The 19,323-nt window shown below is 46.5% G+C and overlaps 1 protein-coding gene and 1 pseudogene across 14 annotated transcripts in view; both read right to left on the reverse strand.

Moving 5' to 3' along the window:
* The window catches only part of BPTF (bromodomain PHD finger transcription factor), a 130,815-nt gene extending 129,961 nt beyond the window's left edge, over positions 1-854 (reverse strand). For 4 of the 14 annotated variants that reach the window (XM_055408235.2, XM_055408234.2, XM_055408231.2 and 1 more), the window contains exon 1: positions 101-852. In XM_055408235.2, coding sequence (XP_055264210.2) covers positions 101-746 — 646 coding nt within the window. In that variant the 5' untranslated portion in view covers positions 747-852. Of the gene's footprint in view, positions 1-100 lie in introns of all 14 variants that reach the window. The other 10 variants (XM_055408236.2, XM_088829227.1, XM_055408232.2 and 7 more) reach the window with 5 other exon arrangements.
* Positions 855-17,919: 17,065 nt separating this feature from the next.
* Positions 17,920-18,441, reverse strand: LOC129537910 (histone H3.3A-like; annotated as a pseudogene).
* Positions 18,442-19,323: the final 882 nt, after the last annotated feature.

Raw genomic sequence — 19,323 nt, forward strand, 5'->3', positions numbered from 1 at the left:
CCCTCCGTTTGCGGGGTGGGGGGAGACCGGAGAGGGAGGGAGAGAGCCGGGGGGGAGGGAGGGGGGGAAGAAGTCTGCAGCAACCGGGCTGGGCGGGTACCTGGAGTGCTGCTATAGGTGCTATGGCTCCTGAAGCTGCTTTCCGTGCAGTAGCTGGCGTCGTCGTCGTCGTCGTCTTCCATCTCCTCCGGATAGTCGGAGTCATCGTCGTCCTCCTCCATCTCATCCTCCTCGTCGTCCTCGGAATCCTGGGTCTCCTCGGCGTCGCCGTCCTCCTCCTCCTCCTCCTCCTCCTCCGAGACCATGTCCTCCTCCTCCTCCTCCTCCTCGCTCTCGTGGTCGTCGTACACCACTTTGTTGACGGCCCTCCGGGCCGGGGTGGTCCGGGCCAGGTGGCCGCCGCCGCCCCCGCCCCCTGTCCTGCCGCCCCCGCCTCCTCGCCCCCCCCGGCCCGGGGCGCTGGCGCTGGGGGGGGCCGGCGGCGGCGGCGGCGGCGGCGGTGGCGGCGGCGGCGGCTTCCTCCGGCTGCTGCCGCCCCCCCGGGGCGAGCTCAGCCGCGTCTTGGGCGCCACCTCAGCCTGGGCGGCGGCCCACCTGCCCCGGCTGCTGCCGCGGTGCCGCGAGCGGAGCCCCCCGATGGGCCCGGACGTGGGCGGCGGCGGCGGCGGCGGCGGCGGCGCCGGGGCGCAGCGCTCCGCAGCGGGAGCCGCGGGCTGCTTGGGCGGCCTGCCCCGCCGGCCCCTCATGTCGGAGCCGAGGCGGGGGGCAGAAGGGAAAGCGGAGGGGGGAGGGGCGGGCGGAGGGGCGGCGGCGGGGGGCGCCGGGGCCGGGCGGGGAGGCCCGCGGGGCCGGGCGGGAGGGGCCCGGCCGGCGGAAGCGGGTGGAGGGAGAAGGCTCAAGCCGAATTGCTGGGGCCCCACTCCGGATCGCCTTCAGCCGCCATCTTGTTTCTTCCCTCTCGCTCGGTGACTGGGGGAACCGACAGCGGCCGCAGGCCCGGAGCGCGGTCACGTGAGCTGCGCCGCCGACGAGCCTGGGACGGAGCGAGGCCGCGCGGCGGCCGCTAGGGGGAGTGCGGGAGCGCCGGGGCGGGGGCGGGGAGCCCGGGGCGCCGCCGCGCCGCGGGGGTAGAGCGCGGCCGCCGGTGGCGGGGAGCAGAGGGGCGCTCCCTCGCCAAGCGCCCCGTGTCGAAGGCCCCGGGAGTCTAGACTCCCGGGGCCTCCTTCCCGCGTGTCGTCTTTCCCGGCTAGGAGACGAGGGCAGGGAAGCCCCCGAATTTGTCCCCGTCCTGTCCGCTTGGGGAGAATGATGCTGAGAGAGCCAGAGAGGGTATCGCGCCGCGGCGGGGCGCGGGGTGTGCAACTCCAGCGACCGAAGGGACAAGGGGAGCGCCGGCAACGGAGGAAGTTACCTGGGGACGGTGAGACGAGCCCCCAGAACTGTGAAACTCCGAACGCTGCGCTCGGGAAGTCCGGGAATTGATCCCGGTGACAGCTGGGGTGGGGAGGGGTTGGAGGGGGCGCCGTGCTTGAAGCCCCGCCCTAAGCTGCCAGACCCACAGGGAGGGTCGTTCCCAGACTCCCAAAATCCCCTCCCGAAAAAGCCTTCGATAAACTTCAGAAAGCAACTACATTCCAGACTCCTCCACCTTTGCCAGTGTCCCGACCACCTCAGAAAGAGCTTTCTAATTTCTTCCTTGCTGTAGAAAGCATAACTTCTGTCCTGATACCTACTTTAAAATGTTGGATGTTTGAGTTATCGGGAAATAATTTTAATCTCTACCTGACAAGTAACAAAGTCTCGGCTAAACCCAGGGGACGTGGGGAAGGTAACGGCAACCCACTCCAGTATTCTTGCCTGGAGAATTCCACGGACAGAGGAGCCTGGTGGGCTACAGTCCGTGGAGCTGCAAAAGTCAGTGGTTTAGCAACTAATTTACCACCACCATGCCAAATATATTCCAATAATTTTTAAAATGCTAGTTATTTTAATAACACAATTAGTAAGTGGCAGGGTAGGGATTCAAATAAAGGCACCCCACATAAAAATAAATAAATAAATAAAAATAAACCCAGGGGACGAATCACGAGGATGAGATTTGAGGCATCCCGGGATCAAAGCTGGGCTTCTCTCGTAGCTCAGTTGGTAAAGAGTCTGCCTGCAATGCAGGAGACCCGGGTTTGATCCCTGGGTCGGGAAGACTCCCCTGGAGACGGAAATAGCAACCCACTCCAGTATTCTTGCCTGGAGAAACCCATGGACAGAGGAACCCGGCAGGCTACAGGCCATGGGCTCCCAAAGAGCCTGACACGACTTAGCGACTAAAACCACCAACCACCAGGGACCAAAACAGAGAGATTCAACTCACAGTGGTCTGGGGCTAAGACCCAGACTGTATTTTATAACGTATTAATATTTATTGAAACATGTGACCACAAACAAGTGATTCGTGTTAATAGTTAACAGGGTTCTGTCCACAAGTGAATTATTACAGTGGAGTTAGAAGAATAGAATGCATACGTGAAATGAAAATGAACATCAAGCGTTAATGGCCAAATTCACTTATTCAATATATTAATAGTTCCATTGGGCGACAAGGGTGGCAAACTTATATGCCTTCAGGAACCGGGTAATTAATGAAAGTAAATCAAGTGGGCAAAGTGTGGACTTTTCACAGATGGAAGTGCCTGAGTTTTGTTTAAAGAGGGCAACTTTGGGAATATGGCCTGAAATGGCCAGATCTTCAAATTTTTTAAGAGAAGGTGCACATGTGCATTGCACATGAATCTCTTGGTTTTTCAATGTTGGCAACTGTCAGTGAAAAAATATACTTCAGATTGATCAAAATGAATGCAGTTCATATATAGCCCAGAACCTAGAAGTTTGCCACCTGTATCCTGCACTATTTAAAGTACAGTGCAGTATTCTTGCCTGGAGAATCCCAGGGATGGGGGAGCCTGGTGGGCTGCCGTCTATGGGGTCGCACAGAATCGGACACGACTGAAGCGACTTAGCAGCAGCAGCTAGGACTAGAGAAACCCCATAGGAAAGCAAGGAAGATTCCGCACAATCAAGAATAAAGACTACAGTTGTAAAATAAATAAAGTACAGTGCTAGGGACTTTCCCGGTGGTACAATGGATAAGAATCCCCCTGCCAATGCAGAGGACATGGGTTCAATCCCTGGTCTAGGAAGATTCTACAAGCCACAGTACAGCTAAGCCCATGCTCCAAAACTACTGAGCCCACATGCCACAATTAATGAAGCCCCTCTGCCTAGCTCCACAACAAGAGAAGCCAATGCAATGAGAAGCCCGTGAGCTGAAATGAAGAGTAGCCCCCACTTACCACAGCTAGAGAAAGCCAAAATATTTAAAAAAAAAAAAAAAATGCAGGGGACACAGGTTCTATGGCTGGTCCAGGAAGATCTCACACCTTGGGGCTCCTAAGCCCATGCACCACAACTACTGAAGCCCGGGCACCCTAGGGCCCATGCTCTGCAACAAGAGAAGTCACCACGATGAGAAGCCCATGCTCTTGCAGCAGCCAGGACCCAGCACAGCCCAAAATAATTTTTTTTTTTTAAAGTACAATGCTAGGTACTTAAATACAAAGATATTTAAAATGGTGACAGCCCTCAGAGTCTACAATCTAATTGCAGAGGAAACCTATTTTAAAATAGATTCTCATTATTATAAGTGATCTAGAGATGATTTAAAGTATATGGGAGAATGCGTGTAGGTTATATGAAATACTATGCCATTTTATATAAAGATTTGAGCGTGCTTGGATTTTGTTATCTGGGGGTGGGAGGGTGTGGGGAGAGCTGTCCTAGAACCAGTTCCCTGAGGATACCCAGGGACTATTGTAAAGAGAATCCTAGCTCTCAAGCTCTGAGCTTCCAGCTGGTTCAGTAGGCATGCATTCTCGGTCATTCCACTGTTTCCTAAAGTCAGATGCTTCTGGTTGTTGGAGTTCACAGTGGGGTCAGTGAATCTGATCAGACAGCCAGTTTCTTACTTCACTGTAAAGTTAGTTCCCTAGTAAGATGCTGTTATGGACTAAATGTCTGTGTCTCCACAAAATTTACAAGATGAAATCCTCCCCCCGAGCGTGATGTATTAGGATATGGTGTCTTTGAGAGGTAATTGGGGTTAGGTTAGACTGTGAGGGTGGAGCCCTCATGAATGGGAATATTGCCCTCATAAGATTATGAGAGAGCCTGCTTCCCATCTCTGCTCTGTGTTTGAGCAGAGCATCTCACACACCATCTCTGTGTGAGGATATAATGAAAAACTGGTAGTCTGCAGACTGGAAGGGGGCTCTCGCTAGAACCCAAACACACTGGCATCCTGATCCCAGACTTCCTGCTTCCAGATAGTGAGAAATAGATTTCTGTGGTTAATAAGCCACCCAGCCACAAATAGTAATTTGTGATACCAGTCTGAACTAAGACAGATGCCATAATGTATAAGATACCATGGTGGTGAATAAGATGTTCAGTAAACCCATTTAAGACGAGGATGGTAAAAGCATAGCTGGTAGGGGGAAAAAAAGAAATTCAGTGTAGACCGCTTCCCAATGAGGTTGACTCACTGTCCCTACCATGATAGGAGTTAATACATGATAATGATTCCTTCTATTAATAAAATGGGCATTCTGCAGTGGCAATGGTCAGATACTCCTTGTCGAGGAGAAGCATGTGATGAGCTCGTGACTCCAATAAGCAGGCTAGGGAAGGGTTGACTAGAAAAAGAGCTTCATCCACCTGATCAGTCATCTTGTTCGCTAATTTATTAAGGCTTCTTTAGCAGTGGGGACATTTTGATAAATATTCATATAGGATGCAAATACTCTCACTTCCTAAGTCTATTTTGAAAGGTTCATCTATGTCTGTATCCTCTCTCCCAGACTGCCTTGTCACCAGCCTAAGTCCCTACCCACCAGGCCCATGCATTGGTGTAGTCTTTCTCAAGAGAAAGAACCCAAGAGTACAGCTCACAGCTTATGCCACTTCCAGGACCATTTTCAAAACCACCTCCAACTGCAGCTAGAACACCTTAGCAGTCCACTCCCAGCTGATACCATCTGTTACACCAAGTTCAAATGTCTTGCTTAGTCACCTGTCACGGGAGTTTCCATAAAGCCATGGATGGGTATTGAGAGAGGAGCGGCGGTAAAATGGAAATAAACAGACAGGAATATCTCATTTTATCATGCTTCTCTTTACTGTGCTTTGCAGTAAAGATACCATGTTTTTTACAAATTGAAGGCCAACGTGGCAAGTAGCTGGTGTGTCAGCTCCCACAAAGTGGAGGGCTGATTCGATCTGAGAGGGACTTTAGGTTGGGTGAGATACGACACAGAGAGAGAAGTGAACGTGCTTTAACTTGGACTTGGGTAACTTGGAGAATGACGTATTACAGACCTGCAGTTAAGACTCAGAAAGTCAGCACAGGAGCTGGTTTAGGAAGGAAGAGATTAGCTCTGTGACCTTAGACAAGTCACCCTGACTGGGCCTCAGTTTCCTCACGTACAGGTTAAGGGGGCTGGATTAGATCTGTACTTTACAACCCTTTCACATTATAGCTCCCAGTGAAAATTAGAGGGGCTTAATGAGTGTGATAAAGTATTATCATGAAAATTAAAAATATAGCATTAACAAGTGAACGTCGCTCAGTTGTGTCCGACTCTTTTCGACCCCATTTACTATACAGTCCATGGAATTCTCTAGGCCAGAATACCGGAGTGGGAGCCTTTCCCTTCTCCAGGGGATCTTCCCAACCCAGGGATCAAACCCAAGTCTCCTGCATTGCAGGCAGATTCTTTACCAACTGAGCCACAAGGGAAGCCCAAGAATGCTGGAGAAGACAATAAATAGAGAATTTGTTAACACTTTACAAAAAAATATTTTTGTTAAATGAGAGACTTGAATCCTGATATCTAATTTTATATTCTCAGCTTTGTGCTTTAAATAGCTCATTCCTGGTTGAGACTCCTGAACAGTGGAACAGTGATCTCATTAAATGACAAGAAACTGTGCGGCAGTAGGTGATACAAAGAAATTTAAACCATCTTTTATAACCACTCATTTACAACAGTAGAAATTATATTTAAGTTATATTTAATGCTCTCCCTTTTCTTTCATTGACAAACGTGCTTATACAATTTCTTGTGGCTTTTCGATCCAATCAGACTTGTTCATAGCTAGTATTTCAAAACAATGATGAAGCCCCCATTTACAGAACACAGACACTTTTACAATAGTCACTTCACAGTTTGGACATCATTTATGGCACATCAGCCACAAATAGACAAAAATTATCCAACATAGAAGTATGTGAAGATGGAGTTTCTGAGCTGTGAGTACCAGAACCCCAACCACACACACTTATTCACAACTTCCTGTCAGATTGCTCCTTGGGCACCTGGGACACGAACTCCTCCAGTATCTCTATCTAGGCAATGATGTGCCCTGCATCTGGCTGTAAATGATGGCCTCTTGCTCAGCCTCAGAAACACCCCCACCCCCGGCCCCCATGTAACACCATCGGAGGATGAGGCTGCAGTGAACAGGAGTGACTAGTCCAGTCACTATAGGGGCTGGGAGGATGAACATCCCCGTCCCCCACCATCCAGACCTCATTCACTGTCGCTGGTGTGTGTCATAGCTCCCTGGTTCAGCAGGTCTGGATTAGACCATCTCTATCAGTGGCACCCCACTCCAGTACTCTTGCCTGGAAAATCCCATGGACGGAGGAGCCTGGTAGGCTGCAGTCCATGGAGTCGCTAAGAGTTGGACACGACTGAGCGACTTCACTTTCACTTTCACTATGGTTCCTTCCAGGAGAAGGCAATAGCAAGCCACTCCAGGACTCTTGCCTAGAAAATCCCATGGACGGAGGAACCTGGTAGGCTGCAGTCCGTGGGGTCGCTAAGGGTCGGACACGACTGAGCGACTTCACTTTCACTTTTCACTTTCACACATTGGAGAAGGAAATGGCAACCCACTCCAGTGTTCTTGCCTGGAGAACCAGGGATGGGGGACCCTGGTGGGCTTCCGTCTATGGGGTCACACAGAGTCGGACACGACTGAAGTGACTTAGCAGCAGCAGCATGGTTCCTTCCAATGCTAGCATCTATGATTATGATCCTGTGATGCTTCTTTTTTAGGAGGCTGGATTTGGCTTACTGGTGGGAAAATGAGGTGGAAATGTCTCGGAGACAGTTTGAAATGTGGACCCAAGCTCTCACAAGGTTAATACTGGAGGTATAATTTGGGAACCAGCCTCATTGAGATGAAAACAGCTGCCCCAAGGATAAATTAAACTACTATGAAAGACAGGGCAGAGAGAAAAAAGAATACCTCATATAGACCTTGGAAAATCATTTGCATTTCGGAGATGGAAGAGAAGTCTATTCGATGATGTAGCAAATGTTCAGTCAGTACTGGCTTTGGAGTGAGGCATAGCCAAATGGAAGCTAAGGGCTGATTGAGGACTGTGTCCCAGAACTGCGAACCTCAAATCTAACTTTTCCTTGATTGTGTTGACCACTCTCCTCGGTTTCTTTTGTGGACTCATCTCCCTCCACCTCCTGGCTCCAATGGCATTATCCTCAGGCTTCTGTCCTACTTACACATTACCTGGACATTCTCCCCGACTTCTGTGACTTCAGTCGCCACCCAAGAAGCTCATGCCCAAGAAGCTCATGTTTTCCAAGCCAGCATCTCTTGTCCAAACTTGTGCTCTGATCACCTGTTTCTCAAGCAATCATTTGATTAGTTTACTCACTTCCTTAGTACCAGAGATAAAAATCCTCTGAATTTAAACACAAATATTCTGCTCACCCATCAGTCCTCATTTAGGTAGGAACACAGCCTGGCTCCAGCTGAGAAAACAAATGTCATTTGGGCACCTAAATAAAACGCTTGCACCTTTGGAAGTATTCTGGGCATTGAGATGGGGTCACCAAAGAAATGGGATCACCACCAAGATGGGGTCACCAACTTATCCCAATTTGCCAAGGGCTTTCCCAATTTTAACACTAAGGGTCTTGCATCCCAGGAAATCTCTCAGGTCCAGGCAAACCTGCTGGTTCGTCCCCCCACCCCACCATGGAGGTGTGGCCACTGTAAACAGAGAAAGTCTGGAAAGAATGACTGGGTCTATAAGTATAGACATCTTATGAATGTTGGGGTGGCTGGGGGAAGGAGAACTGGTGCAGCTACTCCCTAGGGCCCCTAGAACATTTGCAAAGGTCTGCAGGAGCAGGTGGGGGCAATGAGGCAGAGAAATTTGGGTACAAGTTAAACCCACAAGCTGGAGATGCCAGGGGACTTTTGGAATATAATTACATAGCCAAGATGACACCACATACACAATTTTGCCTTTTTTTTTTTTTCTGTCATGCAACATGTGGGATCTTAGTTCCCTGACCAAAGGATCAAACCTGTGCCCCCTGAATGGGAGGTACAGAGTTTTAACCACTGGGCCACCAGGGAAGTCCCTGTCTAGGGCTTTTGTATCTGTAATTCCACAGTTCAGTTCAGTTCAGTCGCTCAGTCGTGTCCGACTCTCCACGACCCCATGAATCACAGCACGCCAGGACTCCCTGTCCATCACCAGTACATTCTCACAATTTAATGGCTTCATAATATTCCGAGAGGATTCTGAATTTTCTTCAATATTTTTCCTATGACAAATAACACTTCATGGATCTTTGTGCTAAAAGGGTTTTCTGTATTAAAATGTTTTTCAGTAGTAACTTAAAATTATCATTGATGGAGCATATACATTTTGAGAGATTATTTCATTTAATCCTCTATATTAATGCACCTCTGTGGAGCAGATAGTATTTTCCTTAGGTAGAAATTGGAGCCCAGAGGCTAGGTCATTTGCCCACAGCCAGTACATGGTGAAGCCAGGACTCGAAACCAGCACCGCTCTACACCCTTTTAAATACGCTGCTGATGAATTTTGATTAGTTCGGGGCCACACTGTTGCTGCCTGGGTGTGCTGCACTGAACCGCCCCAAGCCTTGCGTATGCATCTCTTTATTTCTGGCTGTATGCATTGCGCAAGTCATCACATGTGTCTCTTTTGCATTTCTCCCACTGTGTTGATTTAATATTTACCTGTTTACACATTTGTTCCACCTGCAAGTGGGGGAAACACACCCCTAGGGTAGAAATGCACTTAAGTATCTCCTCCCAAAGTACCCAAGCAGAATGGAGTAGAGACAAGAGATTTGTTGTTGAATGTGCAGAAGGAGAATCAATTGGTAGTTTAAAAGTGAAGGATTATTGCAGGATTGAAGGGGCTGGAACAACTTGATGGGTGAGCACTGGTGGGCTTGTATATGCTCAGAGAAGGTGACATCTCAGGGGCGGGGAGGAAGGGAGGAAGGATTTGATCCAGGCAGACTAGCTGACTGGACTGCAGGAACAAGGAAAGCAAATCTAGGGATGTGAGAAGGTCCATGGATGCCTTAACTTACTCAGTATTTACAGAGTACCTACTGTATGCCTGAAATGTATGCAGTACTACTATGGGTGGGATGGAAAAGGCTTCTGTGGGGAGGCAACATTTTAGTTCTAATCTGAACATTAAAGAAGCCATCTGCTGAAGATCCGAAGAACGTTCTGGATAGAGTGGACCCAGCATGTTGGGGAAACAGTAAGAAGACTAAATGTGTAGGGGCAACTCTGTAATCTGGGGCAGGTTTCTTGAACTCTATTTGTCATAGGTAAAATGGGGACAATAATCCCACTGTACCCGTCTCAGGGTTTATGAGTATTAAACGAAAGGATGCACATGAGGAGCCCCATACAGTGCCTGCAACTCAGCAAACAATGAAGTTTAGGGATAATAGTAACCGTTATGATCCTACAATTATTTATTATTCTATTAATAGAAGAACACTGAGAAGTGCATGCAAAGTCACATGGAATCATCCAGTGTTAATGCTCAGGAATCGGTCGGGCCTGGATTCAGTCCTGGGGCCATGACATAACAGTGTAATTTGCATTTTCTTTTACTTATTTCAGCTGTAGTTTTCTCAGCTGTGAAACAAAAATAAAAATAGTACTTATTGCATAGGATTGTTTAAGAACTAAATGAAAAAAATACAAAGCATTTAATACAGGGCCTGGTCACATGAGTTCCCAGAAAATCTGTTTTTGATTATTATTGAAGTACACGGAGGTTGACTCTTTACCATCCCATCGTCTCCTGAGGAAGAACCCTGTAGTTTACATCAGCCCTGAGCCCTTCTCTGACTTAGCCATAAACTCTGTTAGCTAAGTGAATAATCTTCTGTTTGCAGTGACAATGCCTTAGATAGGTTTTGTTCTTTACATTCAATGCACTTATTTTCTTAAATAGTCATTTTATTAGTTATACAAGAAAAGAATTAATATGTTCTGATCAAATGAGCAATAGTAAAGAAATCAATCCTGAATATTCATTGGAAGGACTGTCGCTGAAGCTGAAGCTCTAGTACTTTGACTACCTGACGCAAAGAGCTGACTCATTAGAAAAGACCCTGATGCTGGGAAAAGATTGAAGGCAAAAGGAGAAGGGGGTGGCAGAGGATGAGATGGTTAGATAGCATCACCAACTCAATGGACATGAATCTGAGCAAAATCTGGTAGACAGTAGAGGACAGAGGAGCCCGGCAGGCTGCAGTCCATGGGGCTGCAGAGTCAGGCACAACCTAGCAACTGAACAACCACAGCAACCACCTGATTTAAACAAAACATTATAAAATTCAAATCAAAATCACAGTGAGATCCACTGCTGCTGCTGCTGCTGCTGCTAAGTCACTTCAGTCGTATCCGACTCTGTGTGACCCCATAGACGGAAGCCCACCAGGCTCCCCCGTCCCTGGGATTCTCCAGGCAAGAACACTGGAGTGGGTTGCCATTTCCTTCTCCAAAGTGTGAAAGTGAAAAGTGAAAGTGAAGTCGCTCAGTCATGTCTGACCCTTAGCGACCCCATGGACTGCAGCCTACCAGGCTCCTCCATCCATGGGATTTTCTAGGCAAGAGTACTGGAGTGGCTTGCCATTGCCTTCTCTGATGAGATCCACTAGGATGGCTGAAATTATTTTTTAAAAAAGGAAAACAACAAGTGGTGGTGGTTGTGGGAAAATTAGAACCCTTATATATTGTTGGTGAGAGTGTAAAATGGTGCAACCCTGTGAAAAGACATTGGCAGCTCCTCAGAAGGTTAAACGTGAGTTGCCATATGACCCGGCAATTTGACCCGGGCCATGTGACCCGACTCCTAGGTATATAGCCAAGAGAACTGAAAACATGTTCATGCAAAAACTTGTACACAGATGTTTGTAGTCAAACATAATTGTCCAAAAGTAAAAATAACCCAATGTCCATCAGCTGATGAATGGATATATCCATACAACAGAACATTAGTCAGTCTTTTAAAGGAAGGAAATGCTGACAAATGCTGCAGCATGGATGAACTTTGAAGACGTGCCAAGTGAAATAAGCCAGACACAAAAGGATAACTGCTATTCAGTTAGAGACGGGGATGATGATCACACAACTGTGTGAATGTACTTAATGTCAATGAACTCTTCACTTGAAAGATGGTTAAAAAGGTTGGGGACTTCCCTGGTGGTAGTCCAGTGGCTAAGACTCTACGCTCCCAATGCAGGGGACCCAGGTTCAATCCCTGGCTGGAGATTAAGATCCCACATGCTGCATAACTCGGCCAAAAAAATTAAAAAAAAATTTTTTTTTTTAATGATTTATTTTTGGCTGTGCTGGGTCTTAGTTGCTGCGAGGGCTTTTCTCGAGTCGCAGCAAGCAGGGGCTACTCTCCAGTTGCGGTGCTTGGGCTTCTCATTGAGCTGGCTTCTCTTGTTGTGGAGCACGGGCCCTAGGGTGCATGGGCTTCAGAAGCTGTGCCTCCCTGGCTCTAGAGCACAGGCTCGATAGCTGCGGCTCATGGGCTTAGCTGATCTGAGGCATGTGGGATCTTCCTGAATCAGGGATCAAACCTGTGTCTCCTGCACTGGCATGCAGATTCCTTACCACTGAGCCACCAGGGAAGCCTCTGTAAATTTGTTTTTAAATAAATAATTGATACAAGGAATGGGAAAAAATATATATAGATAATGCTTTGTCTTCTTTAATTAGCTCTCCTTACCCTTTCAGCAACAAAGTTACTCTCAATGGATACTATTATTATCAATTAGTAAGGTTTCTAGTCCTTTTTCTAACATTTACATACAGCTCCAGAGAAAATATGCAAGGTTAATTTTTATACTCTAAATTTTTTCTTTTAGTGTATCTGTGGTTCCACAACTTCCTTTTTTCTCCTCCCTTGTATGGACTTTCTTTCTGCCTCGTTTGGACTCTGCTTAAATTGACCTAGTTTCCTCTTTAATCAAATCTTCAGGAACCAATTCATTACCATTAAAAATGATCTAACAAGCTTTATTTCGATCATTGCTAAAAATTCTTTTTTATTTTTGGATAACGCAATCACAAAGAATGTTACTTGACCAGTAAAAGACAACAGTTCTGAATAAAATTTGAAAAATATATGCCAGCAGGCTTACCTGATGATAAAGATGATTGCAGCTGAAAGCTGAATCTGACAGACAATGGTTTTAGATTTTCAGTGCTCCCTGAAAGCCGTGAAAAATGTATCACCCGGCATCTTGATAAAGAAATCAATTACCTACCTCATTCTGCAGGAAGAGAAAGAGAGGATTAAAAAAAACAACAACCAAAAACAGTAAGAATAAAACAAACTGGGAAGAGACATATGTTTCAAGGTAGCATTGCATTTCCTGAAAATAGCTTTTTATGCGTTCAGATATTCAGGGTGATTTTTATTCCTTTATTCCTGAGTCCTCGGAAGTCACTGGGAACATTTATCCTCGAAGCAGCTAGCTGCCAACCTTCAACCACACCCAATGTCATTTTTCTTAGCTTGTCAGGACAGTTACCCAGAGTTGCCTTTGCCCCTCCCCACCACAGGCATCCCATTCAAGAATTCATAGCCCCTGCTGGCCTGGCAGTAGAAAACGAATTTAGTTTGCAGGAGAAAGCTACACATAATCTTCTTTTTTTTTTTTTCTGAACTGGGTTTCTATCATAGGAGTTACTCCTTTTGCCCCTCACTGCTCCCTGAACAGCACTGGTAAATAGGAAGTGAAAAAAAGCACAGGTTTTTCAAAGCTCCATTTAGTCTTCTTAACAGGTCGTTTTCACCGAGCAACACAGGGATGGAAAATTTTTATTTCCTGATCAATTACAAGTTACCCTCAGTAATTTCAGCCATTTCATTATCTTCTCGCCCTCACAAATGCCGCTTTCCCGGCCAGGAAGCTATAAAGCCAACGTCTTAGGAGATTCAGAATTTTATTAAACATTTATTTGCTTTACTCAAAAGTGAATGTATGTTAGCTTGATTGTAAAACAAATGACCTTTTTTGGGGGAGGGCAGGAAGGAACATGGTAAATGAAACATGGGACTCATTTCCCAGCTGATGCTGAGGGCATGAAATAAATAAGAGGCTTGTGGTGGGGAAGCCTCTCACACCTTAGATAGGAGAGTGCTCCATGGATTGAGAACTAAGGCTGGAAGGAGAGAATGTGCTTTGCCCTGCTCTGGGAACACACACACACACACACAAAAAAAAAACTGGATTGACCTCAAGGGTAGCCATGGCCAGGCTGCACCTAATTTCAGAGGCTCTGCCCTCAGCCAGGGCTACTGTAGTTTTAAAGCTGCCACCATCCAGGACAGAATCTTGCTTGGCTGATTCTCTACCTTCTACCATGTTTAGAAAACTAGACCCAGGTCACAGAGGTAGGGAATAAAAGCTAGTCTTACAGACATGCCTCAACCCATTTGTATAGATTGAGTCCCCTGACTAGGACTGTGGCCCCAAAATGAATGAACAGAACCTGGAATCTAGCAAGGGGTCTCAGACCACCTGTATTTCTGTCTTCTACCTGGTCCCTCCACTAGGGGACTGGTAATAGTAGTAGCGTTAGTCGCTCGGTTGTGTCTGACTCTTTGCAACCCTATGGACTGTAGTCTGCCAGGCTCCTCTGTCCATGGAATTCTCCAGGCAAGAATACTGGAGTGGGTAGCCGTGCCCTTCTCCAGGGGGTCTTCTTGACCCTGGGATTAAACCTGGGTCTCCTGCATTGCAGGCATACTCTCTACAATCTGAGCCACCAGGGGACCAGGGCTCAACATAACTGAGGAAGGGGCTAGCCAGGCTCTTGGGTGTGCGGTGACAAAAGATCCACTGGCTACTCAACCTAGTCCCACTTGCAACGCTTTCCTTAGTACAGGTCAGATGTATCTTTGCCCTGGAAACACTCAAAGCACATTTTGACCAGAAGAATGTTTAAGATGTGTTACGGAAGGATTTGTGGGAAAGTTACATTCAAAGGTTTATGAAGTAACTGGAGTGTAGCACTTAAAATCTTTATCATTCTGGATTTGAGGGAATGGGAGTTAGAAACAGATTTCAAGCTAAGTCTTGAGCAGTTTGAAGACACGGCAGTGGACTTAGGCTTGGGCAATGCCCTTGCTCTCTTCAGGAGTTGATGAAAAGGTCCAGCCTAGGTATCTGAGCATCCCCTTCCACTGGGTGACATCCTCATTCATTTTTTTTTTTTTAAGCTGCACTGAGTAGCATGTGAAATCTTAGTTCTCCAACCAGGGATCGAACCCATATGCCCTACAGTGGAAGCTCAAAGTCCTAACCACTGGACCACCAGGGAATTCCTGATATCCTCATCCTTTGGTTAGACCTGCAGAAGCCTTGGTCTAGCAGTTCCAGACCAACAGCAAGGGCGCCACCTCCAGGCCAATCTCCAGAACTGAGGTGTTGTGACCCGGACCGATATTCTGGGTCACGTTCATTCTGGGCAGTGTATCCTGGGCAAAGGATCCCGGCTTCTGGGTTGGGGACATCCTCCCCCATACAACTCTAGAATCTAGGGCTTCTTGGGCTCAAGAATCTGAGTGGTTCATCCGTACTTTCCCACCTTGTTTGACCTCTGAAAAGAGAGCAATTTCCTCAGGTAACAGCCTCGCTGTGTATTTTGTTTCAGGGATTAACAACTTTTTGTTTTTAACTCGACTTTGGCCTTCCTGAAATTTGCCTGGCCTGACATCCTCAAAGCCAACTGTTCCGGCCTGTCTCAAGGACTCTCCAGCCTAAGTGACTTCTTCCCTTGTGAACCCCATGTTGAAACCCATGATGGCTAACATCGGTGACCCTGTGGGGAAGATGGAACTGCAAGGCCACCATGTGGCCTTCAAGGAGGGGTGTCCTTCACCTGACAGCCAGGCGTGCCTGAGACACACTCAGCTCTTCTCACACCTCATCACAGTCTTCAAAGGCTGGGATTCTCACATTGCTGAGCAAAACTGTTGAGCAGATATCCTGTCACAAAAGCTGGGGAAGGCAGAGAAGTCCCACGCCCACAGCCCCATGGCCTGAGAACTTTGCAGCCATTCCAGGTTTGCTGCTGGTTCTAAACAGTTCTGCAAGACCACCACACAGCCGGCTGAGATCCTAGTCTCCCCAAAGGTAAGGCGAGAAATGCACAGGATCCTCTTCCACCTGAATCACCATCAGTGTCCGGGCAGCTGGAATCTGCTGGGATCAGATGAGACACTACTCAGCACACCGCTGATGGTCATTCAAAATCCTGCACATGGTCCAAAAGAGCTTTTGGTGGGGCTTCCCTGGTGGCTCAGAGATAGCGTCCTCCTGCAGTGTAGGAGACACGGGTTCGATCCCTGTTCCGGGAGGATCCCACCTGCCTCGGACCAACTGACTCCGTGTGCCACAACTCCTGAGCCTGTGCTCTAGAGCCCTGGAGCCACAACAAGGGAAACTGTTGGAATGAGAAGCCCAAGCACTGCAACTAGAGAAAAGCCCGCATGCACAGCAACAAAGACGCAGCACAGCCTGAATAAATAAATAAATAAAATTATTAACCTTTTAAAAAAGGCGTTGGTTTAAAAGAAAAAAAAGAACTTTTGGTGGCCCTGCGGCCTGGAAACTATCTCTGAAACCCTGAACTCTTGAGGTTACAGGTACTCTGGCTGGGGATAGACAGCAACGGTCCTGAGGGCTAATATACCCTCTGCAGGCCCTTTAATGCCCATGGGCATCACATCATCATGGTGGACGAAGAGGATACCCTGACTATGTGGGTGACTTCACCCTCTACACTGGCCCTTTCTTCTGGGTTTATGGTGGAATACATCAGTCAAGGCTCTAGAGAAGTCTCCCTGCTCCCTGCCCACAGGGAAACACGACTGTACCACCCACCTTCACTGTAAAATCTGTGGACAGTTCAGCATGTTCTTAGGTCCAGAATACACAGACACACACCTACCACAGCTTTCATTTTTTGAACCTTCTAAATAACCAATCATCTCACCAGCAAATGCTTAGGACCCCAAGGGCTTGCACCCTAGGGATGTACATCAGAGTCACCGGAAGAGCTTTAGAAAAAAACAGAATTCCTGCCACAAATAGACATGTATGCGGTCATTTGATTTTCAACAAAAACACCAAAACAATCCTGTGGGGAAAGGAAAATGTTTACAACAAATGTTACTGGAAAACTGGACATCCATTCCAGGTGAGAAAACAAGCAAACCTCCACCCCTTATCTCGTGTGGATATAGTCGCTCAGTTGTGTCTGACTATTCTACAACCCTATGGACAGTAGCCCGTCAGGCTCCTCTGTTCATGGGATTTCCCAGGCAAGGATACTGGGGTGGGTTGCCATTTCCTACTCTTAGGAATCTTCCCGACCCAGGGATTGAACCCACGTCTCTTGAGTCTCCTGCATTGGCAGGCAATTCTTTACCACTGAGCCACCTGGGAAGCAAACCCCGGCTCTCCCGTCACTCCATACACAAAAGTTATTCAAGAAGAACCCTAAACTTAAATATGAAAACTAAAACTATAAAGCTTCTAGAAGAAAACAGGAAAATATTTTCATCACTTGAGTGTAGGCAAAAGTTTCTTAAGACACAGAAAGCAATAACCATAAAAGAAAGACAAGTTAGACTGATCCAAATATATACATCTGACAGAGGAGGTATCCTGGACATTCAAAGAACTCTTAAAACTCAATAATAGGGCTTCCTTGGTGGCTCACTAGTGAGAAAAAAAATCCGTCTGCCAATTCAGGAGACACGGGTTTGGCATGCCCTGGAGCAATTTAGCCGGTGTGACACCACTATTGAGCCTGTGTTCTAGAGCCCGCGATCTGCAAACACTGAGCCCACACACCCCAACGACTAAAGCCTGAGAGCCCTAGAGCCTGTTTTACACAAGAGAAGTCACCACGATGAAAAGCCTTTGCACTGTAACTGGAGAGTAGCCCCCACTTGCCACAACTAGAGAAAAGCCCACGCGGTGACGAAGACCCAGCACAGCCAAAAATAAATAAATATATATTTGTTTTAATTCAATTTTTAAAATAGGCAAAGTATTTTTTTTTTTTTACAGTCAATAAGAAATTTACTTGTTTTAAAAAAAATCCAAATGCTGGCATTGTTCAGAAAAATTTAACAGGTTTATTTATAATTGTTATAAAGTTGAACTGCTGAAACTTGTTCACTGAAACATTTTGACTTTCATTAATGCTTTATGTCCCTGCATTTATATTAAAAATTCACACACAAATGAAAATGGAAAAACTACCAATACCTGATTTCTCTCCCCTATTTTTCCACTTGCAATCATATACTTAGGTACCTTTTGATCCCTTGGGAAAAAAAATATCTAACGTTCAGAACTACCAATAACAGGAAGAAGAGAATTTTTTTTTTTTTTTAAGAATGAAATGTTTCCCATCATAGTGGATTCTTTTTTTTTTTTTCATAGTGGATTCTTAAGCACGTTCTCCACGTTTGCGGCGTGCTAGCTGGATGACTTTTGTCATAATTGTTACACGTTTGGCATGGATAGCACACAGGTTGGTGTCTTCAAAAAGGTCAACCAGATAGGTCTCACTTGCCTCCTGCAAAGCACCAATAGCTGCACTCTGGAAGCACAGATCTGTTTTGAAGTCCTGAGCGATTTCCCGCACCAGACGCTGGAAGGGAAGTTTGCGAATCAGAAGTTCAGTGGACTTCTGATAACGTCTAATTTCACGGAATGCCACAGTACCAGGTCTGTACTGTGATGAGGTTTCTTCACCCCTCCAGTAGAGGGCGCGCTCTTGCAAGCGGCTTTTGTAACGAGTTGCTTCCTCGGTGCTTTACCACCGGTCGATTTGTGGGCAGTCTGCTTTGCACGAGCCATGGTATAGAGACCTCCTTACTTACCCTCCTTCTCCTTCGGCTGGAGCTCGGCGAGCTAGAGGCGGCGCTGGCGTTGGAGAGCGACAGCCTAGGCAAAGGATTTTAAAAGACATTCTACAGGGGAAAACATATGAATGGCCAAAACGTACATGAAAAAGTACTCTCCAACGTTTAGTCATCTGGGAAATACATGTTAAAATCACAATGAGATACATGTATACTCCCACCAAAATGGCTAAAATTCAAGACTGAAAACACCAAATGTTGAAGAAGTTAGTAGAGTAACCAGAGCTCTCATACATTTTTTTTTTCCCCCTCCAGTATATTTTTGGTGAGAATTTAAAACAGAACAATGATTTGGGGAAATGTGTGACAGAGTCTCATAAAATTAAACACATACCTGACCTCAAACCCAGCGAATTTATTCCTATGTATTTACCCAAGAGAAGTGAAAACACGTCACTACACGCAGACACACACTTGTACAAAAACATTTATGGAGGCTTTCATTGAAATAGCCAAAAACTGAAAATATTAATAGGTCAGGTGTCCAGAAGACTGACTTTAAAAAACTGGTATTTCAAACAATGGATTACTATTTACAGTAAAAAGGGACAACTGCTGATCCATGTAACAATATAAACAAATCCCCAAAATGTTAAGTGAAGCAAAGGAAGCCAGATACAAAAGACACGCCATTTCACTCCAATTTTGTTACGTTCTAGAGCAGGTAAATCTATGGTAAGAAAAGATAATCACAATGGATTTTTACCTCTGGGAAGATGAGGAGGGGACTGAGTGGAATAGGGGCTGAGTGGCGATATTCTGCATTTCCAGAGCGGCTTGGGTTATATGCTGCGTGCTTTGTTAAGCTCATCAAAGGGTATATTTAATATCCATGCATTCCACTGTATATGTCTGAGCTAAAACTTTAAATTGAAAACTCATAAACAGACACACGACATATATGATGAAGTATACGGATGTTTGTA

The sequence above is a fragment of the Moschus berezovskii genome, chromosome 20 (genome assembly GCF_049115385.1).
Source record: "Moschus berezovskii isolate FMDL1 chromosome 20, NW_MosBer_1.0, whole genome shotgun sequence".
Lineage (NCBI taxonomy): Eukaryota > Metazoa > Chordata > Mammalia > Artiodactyla > Moschidae > Moschus > Moschus berezovskii.